Source organism: Seriola lalandi, unplaced genomic scaffold (genome assembly GCF_002814215.2).
Source record: "Seriola lalandi dorsalis isolate HSWRI2012SDOR001 ecotype SW California unplaced genomic scaffold, Sedor1 jcf7180002054805, whole genome shotgun sequence".
NCBI lineage: Eukaryota > Metazoa > Chordata > Actinopteri > Carangiformes > Carangidae > Seriola > Seriola lalandi.
The window spans coordinates 399795-413567 of NW_019525358.1; the positions used below are offsets into that span (position 1 = coordinate 399795).

General features: G+C 43.1%; 1 protein-coding gene across 1 annotated transcript in view; it reads right to left on the reverse strand.

The window, feature by feature from the left end:
- Positions 1-7144, reverse strand: part of cbfa2t2 (CBFA2/RUNX1 partner transcriptional co-repressor 2) — a 36659-nt gene extending 29515 nt beyond the window's left edge. Inside the window, exon 1 of the mRNA XM_023426077.2 lies at positions 7078-7144. Within this exon, the coding sequence (XP_023281845.1) occupies positions 7078-7105 (28 nt within the window). The 5' untranslated portion in view covers positions 7106-7144. The remainder of the gene's footprint in view (positions 1-7077) is intronic.
- Between the last annotated feature and the right edge of the window lie 6629 nt (positions 7145-13773).

Sequence of the window (13773 nt, forward strand, 5' to 3'; positions counted from 1 at the left end):
CACCCACGGAAAACCCTCAGATCTCCTATTACACTCGGCATACAGAGGGGAGACACACCGCTGCTCTTCGGGTGCAACGAGTGTGTGTATGTGTGTAAATACAAGACAGAGACAAAAAGAGATGAGTAAATATGCGAAGTGCGGGTAGGAGGGGAGGCAGAGAAATGTATGTATGAGTGTGTGTTTATGAGCGAGAGGGAAAGTGAGTGGGAAAGTGTCTGCGTTGGTATGAGACAGAATGAGAGAGTGGCTGCATGTGTGCTTAAAATTTATGAGCAGTGGGTCACACGCTCACTTGGCTGCATCTTCCTGAAGTTTCCACACAGGGAAGCCAAGTGCGTAGCCAGACGCCAAACCCTTCTCACCAATAACTCCCCTTAAACGATATTCAACAACCACGCACTTTTTCGAAGTCTCTCCAGCCGCTCTCTTGTCTAACTTATGTAGCAGATAGACTGTCAGGGATATCCATCTATGGCACTTACAATTAAATCCTTAAATGCACCAATTTTGCTAATTGGAAAATGATACCACAGATCACAACTCACTCCCTTTTTGCCAGCCTCACCCAATTGTCGGCACATAAACATGAATGGTTCTCATAAACAACCCCATGTTAGGGAGAAACTGCGTGTTAAAAGTGTGTGCGTTCGCCATTGACAAGCCCACACACAGACAGTAACACATACAGTTAGGAACGGCGCAGTGGACATTCCTCTCAGTACAACAGGCTTTATCTTAGTGACAATACTGTGCATTGTTCACAGCTGTCCAGCGTTTTTATTTTTTCTAAATCAATTACATCATTTAAAGGTTAACACTCCGGTTGTCAACTAATTCAATTATATAAATTAATTATATATATAAAAAAAAAATCCTCCTGGAACCTCCACATGAAGTTGTATGAAAGCTATAAGCTACAGTTAGCCTAGCCTACCATTCCAGCACTAGCAACCTCAGGGCACATCTCGAAAATATGCACCCAAATGAGCATCTACTGTATACATGGAGTTATGTCTCCTGTTGTATTAGTTTGCCCTGTTAAAGACATAATGCACAAAAATAGGTATTAGAATGGTTCGAACCTATGTTTTGTTTTTCATTTTTCGAAGGACTATTCGAATGCCATTTTCAGCCAGTTTTGACTCACTATAACACAAGACTTTATAAAAAGTGTCACTTCAAGAAGACAAATTTATACCTTCGTAACTTGTTTCCACTACACACTAATACAAGATGTTTTAGAGGTTTTAATTATAAAAAGCATGACTACATTTTTATATAATATATATATATATTTCCTTGGAGGCTTAATAAACCATTTTAAGTGTGAAAATAACTTAAATACCAAAGAAAGGACGACTTTAGTGGTGAAAAAGTTGGGAAATTGCTCAAAATGATTTGTTCTTCTTAAACATGTCTTACACTTGTGGACAGTAAGGTGTAAAGGAAACCAACCTAAACTGACAGACCTGAACATCTCCCTATTTATTTCATCTAAAAACAAAGAGAAAATGTGTAGTATCAGTAAAGTATTACTGGGAGCAATAAATTAAGCCTTGAAAGAGAGGAGCCACAAGAATAATAGAACAGAAAAGCACAAATATTGCTCTCTATTTTCAGTGCTGTTACAATAACTGGAGTCATAACAATTCCCACTCTCGTCAAAGCCATCACTTCTTCAATTAAAAGCACATCGCCAGAAGGCTGAGGGAGGAAAGGCAGGTGATGAAAACACCACATACAATATAATGTTACTTTACACTCTCTGTGTTCTTGCCTGATGTGTGTGAAGCCTCCTGCTACCAGCAGTTGATTCTATATAAACCTTCCATCTCCCCTTTTCTCTCCCCGAGGCTGCAGGAGCAGCTGTGTTGTTCTCTTCCTTGGTGATGACCACACCTGTGATCTGCAGGTGGTTCATCTGGCAGCAGAGCCGGGAACACCTGGCCAGGCAGAGATAGAGCCTCCAGGCTTTTCTGTGTGTGTGTGTTTGTGTGTGCGTGTAATAGTTTTTGGGATTTCTGAAGGGCTCAATTAAAGCTGAGGGAAGATAACGGCTGGCTTTGCTCAGACACACACACACACACTCCCCCACCCACACACACGCACATGTGCGTGCTCACACACGCACGCACTCACTCACACAAACACACGTGCACACACACACACACACACACACACACACACACACACACACACACACACACACATATTCAGAGGCATGTGTTGGCATTTCCCAAGGTTGAGCCTCAGGGATGTTTGGACTTGTCAATGTTGCAATACAGTTCTCAATATGTGTGTGTGCATGTCATGGGGGGGGGGTTGTATTTATAATTTAACTTGTTCTGTTTTTTTTTTTCTTCATTTCAAGACATAACAAACCAAACCAAACCTCCTCCTGCCTTCAAAGTTGTTCCTGCTTAGTTTTGCAGGGCGAAAAAAAATCATATAAATATCTCCCAACAGAACAACCGTGGACTGTGGCAGCACCTGCTTTGTTGCTGCTTTGCAGATCCACCGCGGGCATAACATCTCGCTACAGTGCTCTGCTAGGACAAACACGCAAAGACAACAAGCAGAGACACCGGCTGAGGACAAGACACATAAACAACAGCAGCCAGAACACATTCCACCCTGGGAGCAAGAGCAGACAGAGAGCAATACAAGTTTATGTGTGTGTAGCAGAAGTGCAGGCCCTGTTTTCTGACAGCATAAGGCCCAGCAGGAGTGAAATCAGAGATGGGACAGATGAGGTGAACTTGACAAAAGTCATAAAATTCACAACTGACACGTGGGCAGAAGAGAGCTCGCAAGTGATATTGGTTGAGGCTAAGATCCTGTGTCACATTCACTGCATGTGTGTGTGTATGTTTATCTGTAAGATAAAGTGAGACGAGGCCAAGGCCACACATCACTCTCATCATTATCTGTCAGGATGTGAAGCAGTGATTATCTGGGTCAGAGACTGCTAAATATACTTCTTTCAGCTCATAATCGATGATAAAACATATCTATTCCCTCAATAAACAGAAATGTTACTGACAAAAGAAGAGAGATAACTTATGAAACTTTCTATTAAAATGGGGGCAAAGGTGACAAATGGAAAGAGGATATAAAAGAGGAGGAGGCTTTAAAAAAAGTGTGATATTGCCTACATCTTGTCAAACCACGGCCTGAGATTTCTCATAGAGTCTTCAATGAGAACTCATACGCAGCTGGATGTCAGCTTTTCTCTGGGCGATGACAAGCCAGCTGCAGTTGGACTCTGCATGGTGGCCAAGACCGATGAGCGGGGCTGGAGAGAGGGATAAAGACAGATAAATGCAGACGGAAAAAGAGGGAATGTGCACAGAAAGACGGGGAGGGAAGGAAGAGGAGAGAACAAAGGGAGATGGAGGGAGGCCGAACGTGAGACAGAAACGGGAGGTGAGAAAGAAGTGCCGGAGTAACCCTGGAAGGCATGGAGAAAAGGGGGAACCAATGCTAACTCCTCTTTGTCTGAGCCAAGAGGGAAATGATGGAAGGGGGGTGGGAGGTGAAAGGCATGAGGAGTGGGAACGGAGAAACAGGGGCATTAAAAAAAGTATAATGTGGCGAGAAGTTCCCTTCACTCTGAAGTGACTGTGTCCTTTTGTTCCCATCCAATGTCCCTCCACTTAAAGCGGAATAAATGCCTGCACACAATCATGAAACCTACATCCCGCCATCCCGATGAAGGATACATGTTTTTTTTTTTTTTTCCATGATGATTTAAATGAAACACTTTAAACAGAAGAACACACAAAAGAAGCGTTAATCCCTTTTGGTTGAGTGTTTCTAAAGCCATATGACAAATATGCAAAACCACTCTCAAACCCTGTGAGCCACCATTTTGGAATGGTCAAATGTGTCAAAGCAATGTTTACGCTGCCTGGTGACACCTGAATACAGAGGTCACTGCGGTGGCTGGCGGTGTAACAAAATAACAGTGTTAACAACGCTCGGGAGCCGAGCTGAGACCTGCAATCAAAAGTGAAAAGCACAGAGCTGGGTTATCTTTCAGAGGCGGAGAAGTGATGTTTTGTCAGGGTGCGAGGCAAGCACGGACACTCTAATAGCTCTCGTCTCCTGTACGGCTGGTATTTTCTGAGGACTGTTGTTGGCGGGTGATCCTCGGCGCAAGATCACATCTGGATCCTGTCCTCCCAGCCGCTCCGTGCAGTGCTGCACAGCAACAAGAAACAGCTGTGCAAAACTGGCTTCAATTAGCTTCACATTCTCCCTGACAGTTAATCCCTTTCTACTCTCCTTCTCTCACTGCTTTTTTCCCCCCCTTTAACTGTTCGGTCACTCCGCTCTTTCTCTCTCTCTTTTTCTTTTTTAAAGCTTTGCTTCAGGTTGCCACACTGTCTGAAATAATAGACAGGGGAACACAGTGTGCTGAATTGGAAACAGACAACGGGACAGAAAAGCTCAGAGGTCTCACGAAACACGGAACATGACAAATCCTATCTGTTTGAAAAGACTGATGATGCTGTTTGCAGTGGTTTGGGATTCAACACAAGAGGAATTGATAATAGGCTGCAAAGATGATATATTTTCATTTCCTGTCATTTGCTAGTAAACGCTTCATTACAATTACGGTTCATTTACATCTTAAGACTTCAATTGTCCCAGCATGTGGTCCTTAACAGTAGATATATGACACTTGCAATTAAAGTCTGTTTAAATTGTAATTTGGTCACATATTATTACTCAAACAGAAGATGCCAGATTCTTTGTTGTGGTTCTCACATGTGGAGCACTGGGCAACAAAAATGACCCCATAAATCCAGTGTTTAAACATCTCTTTACCCACTAAAACCACACTCAGCAAACACTTAAGTGTGATCCAGCAGTGCAGCACACTGAATAAAATGTTGTCGCTCATGAGTCATTAATCAAACTCAGCTCAACTCGAACCAGTTCAACTGCACACCATCTTGACTCAGCTAAACTGCACCGGGGAATCCAGCTCAGATTGGTCCTCTGATAGGAAATGGGAGCCAGATTTGAGGCAAGGGAGTCGATCTGATGGGCCTGATGAGCAAATCTGGAAGATTCTGCAGTCATTGTAGCCCTGAGGCCCGAGTAAAACACTAACAGGTGGTAGTGCTGGTGGAAAAGACCCACGCAGAGACCAGAGGGAGTGAGAAGGATACTGGGCTCACAGCCTGACACACACAAACACACACCATTTTTTTTTTTTTTTTTTTACAAAAACACAGCCAAACGCATGCATGACACATAGCAACCGAAAGACACAAGCAGTTGCAGCACACAGAAAAATAACATCAATGCATTTGAAGCACCATTGTATGCAATTTCAACATGCATACCTACAAAGACACATCACGTGCATGCAAACACATTCTCAGAAACACACACACACACACACACACATGCACACACGTGCACACACTAACAGCCCACAAAGACAAGAAACTGTGTAGGGGTGACTCACAGAGAAGATCTGCAGGCACCCCTCTCTACCTCCAGCACAGGCAAATTCTCCCACATGGCAAAACACAAAGGGCCCACGTCTGGCAACGCTAACGGCCCACTCAAGCCAAAACCAATTAGGTCTCTAATGCAAACCTGCAGGGCCCCTTTGTCGTTTATTTCCCCTTTTAATGTCAGAGGATTGGAATCTGACTCCATAACCCACCCCAACGAAAAGGCAAAAGGGAAAATTATCAGGAGTTCCAAATGATCCACATGTTTTTGAGTAGAGCTAATTGAATCAAGGGAGAATGGAAATGATTGACTAGTGCGAGCGATGTTGAGGCTACATGATCTTTAACACATTTACTCCCAGTGTACACACAGCATCCCAGCTTCCCAGAGGGCTATTCAGCTTTCTGCATAACATCAAATTATTCCAGCTAAACAGCAATTATGGTAAGACAGAAAAATACACATATTTTATCTTTTTTTTTTTGTTGGAACCGAATTTTCCAAAATAGGAGTTGCTTTCAAACCAGAGCACCCATCATGTTTATAGTTTCATATTACAGTACACACTCTACTGCTCTCTGGTGGCCACTGTAGCACCACCACCATCATCATCATCATCATCATCATCATCATCATTATAATCATCAGCACAACATCACCATCAGAGTTTACAGTCATCTCTCTATCATGCGATCATTTGTCACTCTGTGGTGAAAAGGGGGTCAAGTGGAGACCTTGGGGGGGGAGTCACAGTGACACATTGGAGCATAGAGTCGAGCCCTCGGACGCCACTGACCCCACTTGCATTGCAGGACTGTACTATTGACCTCTGATGTAAAGCAGGAAGAAACCACAAGCAAAGGGGGGGGGGGGGGGGGGGGGACCTCCTCCTGGCATCAAGCAGTAGCTCCAGCCTGGTTTCACACCGCCTGGTGTTTTTGTCTTGAAAAGCGGCAAACTCCAGATGGTGGAAAGACAGAAAAAAAAAAAAAAAACTTTGCCTGGTGGATTAAGGGCTCCAAATCCTCCACTGAAAAGACACATAGACCGAAAGCTGCTATTCAATCAAATAGAAGCATAATAGCTGTCTTGTGGGGGCTATATAAGGGATAATGCATTCAATAGAGTATGTGTTATGCATAGTTTATTCTCACTCTTTAATGGACCCTAATGAGCGTAAGATCTCAGCAGACAAAGGGATGACTGAGTTTTTGTTTGGTCATTATGATGATTTCATATGATCTGAAGCAAAACAGTCTAAGGTCTTTTCTGAAGACTTAGCCCTCTCTGTGGGAGAAGACTCTGAAGATAATAGAGTGGAGAAGTTTTTTTTTTTGTTTGTTTTTCACATTATGGAGATACAGCCTAGATCTCCTATATTTTCATTAGCAAGCAAAGACAACCATTTTATATGACACCCTGGTCCTTTAATAGCTAAACATAAACATGAGGACATATGAGTCTTTTGAGTTGGTTTTTTGTTTTGTTTTGTTTGCAGGTGCAGCTAAACATACACCACACATTTGGATAAATCTGTCAGGTAAAGGTAATCCAGGTGTGATGATTCATTTTACACAGAATAATTTAAAGTCTACTTACAGTTGAAGACACTCGGCATTCCGACCATGCTCCTTGTATTTTGGGTTTTTCTCTCTCTCTCTCTCTCTCTCTTGACAGAATGATTAATACGACCAGTCTGTTAAAGTCCTTCAGTTTCTCCGCTGGATTAAAACACTTTTAAAACATATTTGAATCAAAGAAAAAATAGTGGAAACACAGGAGACGATATCGATCCAGTTCACCAGCAGGCATCAGGTATTTAGTCTCCGGCGTGGCACAGAGTACGTGCGTGGGCGGTACTAATTGTGAGCGTTTAATCAGAAAGACAATAACGGTCCGTTACACCAGGGAGACGGTGTTCTTCGGTAATGATTAACTCCGAGCGGCAGCGACAAGAAGACACCAGAGCTCAGCTCACATAATCCTCACGGCTGACTCACTCCATTGCCTTGAAGCAAAGCCGTGTCAAAAATCGACTTAGTGATGTGTTTAGTTTTATTTTTAATCTGGAATGCCACCACAGGCGGGAATTGAGACAAACAAGCCAGATTGTACTCGGTGATACCTGCAGAAAAAAAAAAAAAAAAATGTGGAACTACATAAACGTGCATGAGGTGTAAAACAAAAGTTGAACAATTCAGTATTCATTCAGTGTCATTTTGCTGAGCATCATCACAGTGAGGGAGAGCTCTCCACATACAAAAAACCCCACACAGTCAGACTGGATCTGGACTCCATCCAGGGTCTCACGTGTTATTCTTCTTTACAAGCATAATATTTGGATGCTGGCTGAGAAGGCTGTGAGCTATACCACCTCCAACACACACACACACACACACACACACACACACACACACACACACACACACACACACCATTATCTTTCCATCCTCCCCCCCTACAGCCACCCACATATGCCACACGCTCCTGTCCTCCCCCCTCCCTCCCCATCACCTCCCCTCCAGCCCCCCATTCCCCACTCCTGCCAGGCTGCCACCTGCTCTCTGCAGCATGCTGCACAGCTGCTTTGCTACAATAACAAATTAAGGTCCACCATGGCAGACAGGAGTCATTACCTACTGCTCCTGCTATGGAAGAGGCTGAGGAGGCATCAGCTACCACCTCTGTGTGTGGGGAACACAGGTCCCCCCAACCCCACACACACACACATACACACACACACCCTTCATGTGTAAAGTGAGGGGGGCCAAGGGCCACTAATTGCTCTGATGTGGAGCAGAGGATCAGGGGGTGCTGCTGCAGTTTGAGGGGACCACAGAAGCCAAGAGTCACCACTTGCTGTTTCAGTGTCAGAAGCAAGTCACAAGCTGCCAACTGTGCTGTTTTCATAAACAATGAAAGGAGAAAAGACTTGATACTGACTTGATATCGACAACACATGATCACATCCCTGTTTATTAATATAATATTAATAATATTTTATTGATTTATTTTGATTTTGTATGGCTATTTAAGGTTTTTCAGTTTTTTCTTTTACATGAGTGCAAACATTATATAGTTTTCCAATAGAGAAGTTATTTTGTCATTCACAGAGGGTGACATTCTTACCATCTTCGTTAAAATAAATAATGCAGTTATCAACTGGGAAGCGGAAAGAATGAGCATCAAATCGTTGTGGTTGTATATGACCGGACAGTGTACGGAATATGTGACTTTTAAATGACTTCTGTCGTGCATGAACTACCAGAAATCTCCATTGTAGACACAATTTGTATTTCAAACAGTCGATGTATTTATTTGTTTTTTATCACAGCTTTTATTTCTTCATGTAAATCCATCAGTGTAATCTAAATCTAGTATGCATTCAATGACTTGCCCATTCAGTGATCAATCCAGACTAAACCTTTGATTGTGACAACAATGTCCTATCTAACTCAGCTTGTCAACCAGCTCTGTGACAGGTTAACAAAAAGCTGACTAGTCAGTTAGCAGGAGGCTGAAGTCAAAGAAGAAACAGGCTCAGACGGTGGCGGGATTTGCCGTGGCCATTATGGTCCCTGCGAGTGACAGCTGGCCATTGCCCCCCTCCCTTCATCGCCTTTCAGCGTCTTTGTCAGAGCGCCTTTAATCACACCAGCAGGACTGTTACTCAGCAAATCAGCTGACCTGACCTACTGACAAACAGAGTGATTGTCTGATCGAATGTATAACCTGCTGAGCAGTAGCAAAGTTTTTATAACACATAACCCTTTCTAATTAACCCATTAACATTAACTCAGGAAGATTTCTCACCATGCAAACTAATGTGTGAACTACACACTCAGATTAGTGCTGTTGACCACTTGCAAACTGTCTTGAGAGTGCTATCCTTTAATGAAACAAATGGCACTGGAGAGTCCATATTGGAGGTAGCTATAATATTATGCAATTAGCCTATATTGCCAATCTTCAAGCAGCACCTATTTTGAGAAGATGTACAAATGAATTTTGTTGCGCCATTTCCTGGTATGAGCGGACACAAAAAGACATTGTTTGGGAATATGATTAGTGCATACGAAAAAAAGAAAATTGTGCTTCAAAATCATCAGTGTGAAACCTTCCTGTGATTGTCTTCTTCATTTAGAATCACTGTGTTTCTCTTAAGCCCTGCTGCCCTGTGGAGAACCTTGCAGGTGGAGAACCATTCAGACGTCACACTTAGTCCTTAGCCTCAACAGTAACCCGGCTGCCCCTCCTCTTCGCTCAGTCTGCTCAGATAAGTGATCACTGCCTTGGAGTGATCTGACAGATCCAACAGCTCTATGAAAAAGATGCCACAAATTTAATCCCACACATTTACCCTCTGCAGGCACGCTCACTTACCCTCTCCACTGTACAGTGGTTGACCTGACAGATTCTTAATCCCCATGAGAGAATGTTTTTCTCCGGTTTGCTCTTTGGCTTCACTGTACTGAGTCATGAAGGGGCAAGGCACTAGCTGGGACCGTTTACCCTACTTTCTCAGCAGCTGTGCCATCTGCGTGAGCTCTGTAGGTTGCATAAGGCCTGGCAGATATGACACCTCCACAAAACCTGTTCCCGTTTATCCATTGTTTCAGTCTGCTCCTTCCTCTCTTGTGCGCCTTCCTTCTAATCCCCTCTGCTATCTTTATCACCATTTCTCTCTCCTCACCAATTGGCTTTTCATGATTTATTTCTCTTCACCTTTTGTACATCTCCCTCCTCCTCTTTCACCTACATCTCTCCTCTCCTCCTCTTCTCCTCTTTCCTCTCCTCCTGTCATAAGCCAACAGCTGACAGACCAGACCCTGCCTGGTGGTGACACTTCACCCACGCTGACCCAAGCCAACCCGAGCCAGATCACTCGTCCATGTGGGAGCCAGAGCCAGGGCCAAGGCCAGGGTTTCTGCTGGGGTGGGGGAGGGGGTGGGGGGGCTGAAGCCAGCAAGATGGCCCTAGTCATCATAATCATTCATTGCCTGCTGGTCCTTCTGTCCTCAGCCTCCTCCCACTCCTCCTGCTTTTTTGTCTTCCTCATGTCAGGGCTGCACGGCACGTGTATCAGCTGAGCCCAGGATGGTCGGAGTCAACGGGGTCAGGTGGCAGACGCCTGGTTAATTCTCCTGAGGCTGCAAAGTGCTTGCGTCAGTTCCTACAAACAGAAATGCACAGAGAGAGATAAGCACGCTTGAATTCACTCTACATATGTGCAGTAATAATTATTCCGTTTTATTCACAAACTTAGACAGTGCAGACTATAGTTAGAGAATGATACTATTAGAGAGAGCGTAAATGTTGATGGTCTGTCAGACACACAGATAGATTGGCATTAAAAAGGAGGAGGGGAAGATTATAAACACATGACCAGATGGAGCGAGAGATAGCCCTATTATGTAGATCCTTCCATCCCTCTGCCCTGTCTCCTCTCCTCCGCTTGGATCCCTCATGCATATATACCTTTACATTATTCAGTAGGTTATAATGAGAGTAACTGAATGTTGTGGGGGTTTAAAAAAAAAAAAGGTCACTGGGTGGTTTAGATGGCAGAAGGTGGGCCACAGGTGTAGAAGCCTGAGACTTATTCTTCTGTTTGACCTCTCATTATCACCCCCAAGTTCTCATTCATTATTATCCCGTGTCCTCGGGTGTTTGGGGAGCAGTGTGGTGTGTCTGTCTACAGTCTGTTCACTGCAGTCTGTCATTTATATTTTGAGAATAAATTATTCCATATTTTTTAATCTATTATTGTCTGTTCATCCATTTGTCTGTCTTGTGGTCTGTCCATCTGTGTTTGTGTCCCCATTACCAATGTCTCTCTCTTCTCTCTGCTCATTTTGACCATTTGTCCAATGACTTTTTAAATGGCTTGGCAGGTGCTTGCTAATTACATGATTTACAGTTGCTCCAAAGGGTAAAACTCCACAATCATTACTTGCTACTCGCTGTCTGACTGTTGATTCGAATCTTTTCAAAGCCCAACTGTCACATCTGTACAGCTCTCCTCATCTTCCTCTTAATCCATTCATCTATTTGTCTGTGATCGGTTCATCTGTCTATCCACCAGCCTGTCCTGGACGGCCTGTAGAGGAGAGGTCTGGTCTGTTGTTACAGAGGAACAGGTGGGGCAGGCTAACAGTCAGCAGAGGCTTGAACCACACACACACACACACACACACACACACACACACACACACACACACACACACACACACACACACACCTATGTTACCAACTGTGGACTGTTGAACTATGCCGTGCAGCATGATGTTGTGATGTCTCCACAAATCCCTTTCAGCAATAATTCCAAAATAATATGGGCAAAGCAAATGAGCCCTTTTTCAAGGTTGCTAGTTGTCTTCTTCCTTCTTCCAGGACATTGGTATTGAGTTTGAAAATCGCCTCCATTTCGTAAGTGTTTTCAAAGAACATCTTTCTTTCTTTCAATCCTAAAGGAAAGATGAAGGTATATAGCCTTGGCTGCCATGTGTTTTCTGTGCACATGCCTCGCCATCTTTAAGTTTGATTGAACGCAGTAGAGGCAATAACACCTTTAGTTACATGTTCCTTGGTTGTTTTTCACTTTTTGAACAAATTTTTACAGTCACAGATAAAATTCACTTCATATTTTTTGTTCCTCTTTAGTTCATAATTTTGTCTTTTGTTCTTGGATTCTTTTTGCATGGTGTGTACTTGCCTCTTTGCTGGCTATTCATCTTCACTCAAATCTGTGTCTGGACCTTTGAGATCTTCACTGGACAATTTCTTGCATGATAAATCTTTGTCAGGGCTTTTCATATTTTCCTCATCACTGGATGATGATGTATTCAGAAGTGAATTGTACTCTGGGTCCAAACCTGTATGGCTGTATACTTCAGAACCAGAAGAATCACTCTCTGACTCCTGGCATAGTCCAACCGTAAGTAAAAATCATAATTATCATGAAAAAGTAATCAAATCCACTTATCAAGTCCAGTGAAACAGAGCCATTTTACCGTCATTACCTTGAAAATGAAGTTCCAAGTAGAATTTTGACCCTGTTTTGATTGGACAATGACAGTCCAATCAGAGGACGGATGGTTCCAATGCCTTTATCTCCACCGCAAATCCTGAAAGGTATAGCAGATTTTCAAGACAATGGCAAATCTACTAACCTTTCAGGATCTGCAACAGAGATGAAGGTAACTGCCACATGCCCTCTAATTGGACCCTGCTTTGTGATTGGACTATCATTGTCCATTCAGATTCAGGTGTAAAAACAAGGTCAAAATTCATACTTGTAACTTCAACGTCAAACACAGTGTGGGAACTTTGAGCCCTGAGTTCTACATGCTGTTTTCTGCTCTGTGTGTGTATGTGAATATTCAGAAAAGCACTTCTTCTTTCACAGTGCCTTTGTGTAGCCTCATCACAGACCGGCCTAATTGTCCACTTTGTAAAAAAGAAGTCCTCACTGACATAGGTCCTCACAAAGATAGACATGCAAACACACACACACACACACACACACACACACACACACACACACACACACACACACACACACATCATGCAAGCTGCATGGAGGCAGGCAGTCAGCCACTCAGACACTGGCCCATATGGTAGACCTCTGGAGCTGCTGCCCTTAGCAGAGTAGGGGAGGGATGGATGGAGGGACGGAGGATGGCGGGAGCAGGAGCAGAGGGAAGAGGGAATGGGGGGGGGGGCTGAAATTAATCAGAAGGCCACCCCAACTGTCCAATGCCTTTGGGGAGTTGAGACATGCATATATGTGGCTGATTGAGCCGGGGTGTGGGGATGACAAGTGGGGGGGTTGTAGTGTGTTTAGTTGTGCGATTGTGTGTGTACATTACTGTTTGTAACCGAAATTCATAAACATTTTAAACTGGCACCCCGCGTTAAACCCATTGCATTTATGTGAGCCCATACTCTGTAACCTATGCATCTGCACAAATATATAAAAAGGTAATCATTTTTAAAATTGTAAAATAAAAATTAATTATTTATAAAAATGATTAATACAAATATTTTTTTCTGAGTCTCTGCTTATCCATTATTATTATATTCTGCTACATTTCATTTTAATTTTCATTGAATTCAATCTTGGTTTTTGTTACCATTGATTTTAACACACAATGAATACTACACTATGATTAAATTTAGCACCAAGTGGCAGATTTATATATGTGCAAATACCCTATGTTAGAATATACACTGCAAATTATAAACATTTGGACAGTGAAACATTCTTTTGTTGTTTTGGTTCTGTATGCCACA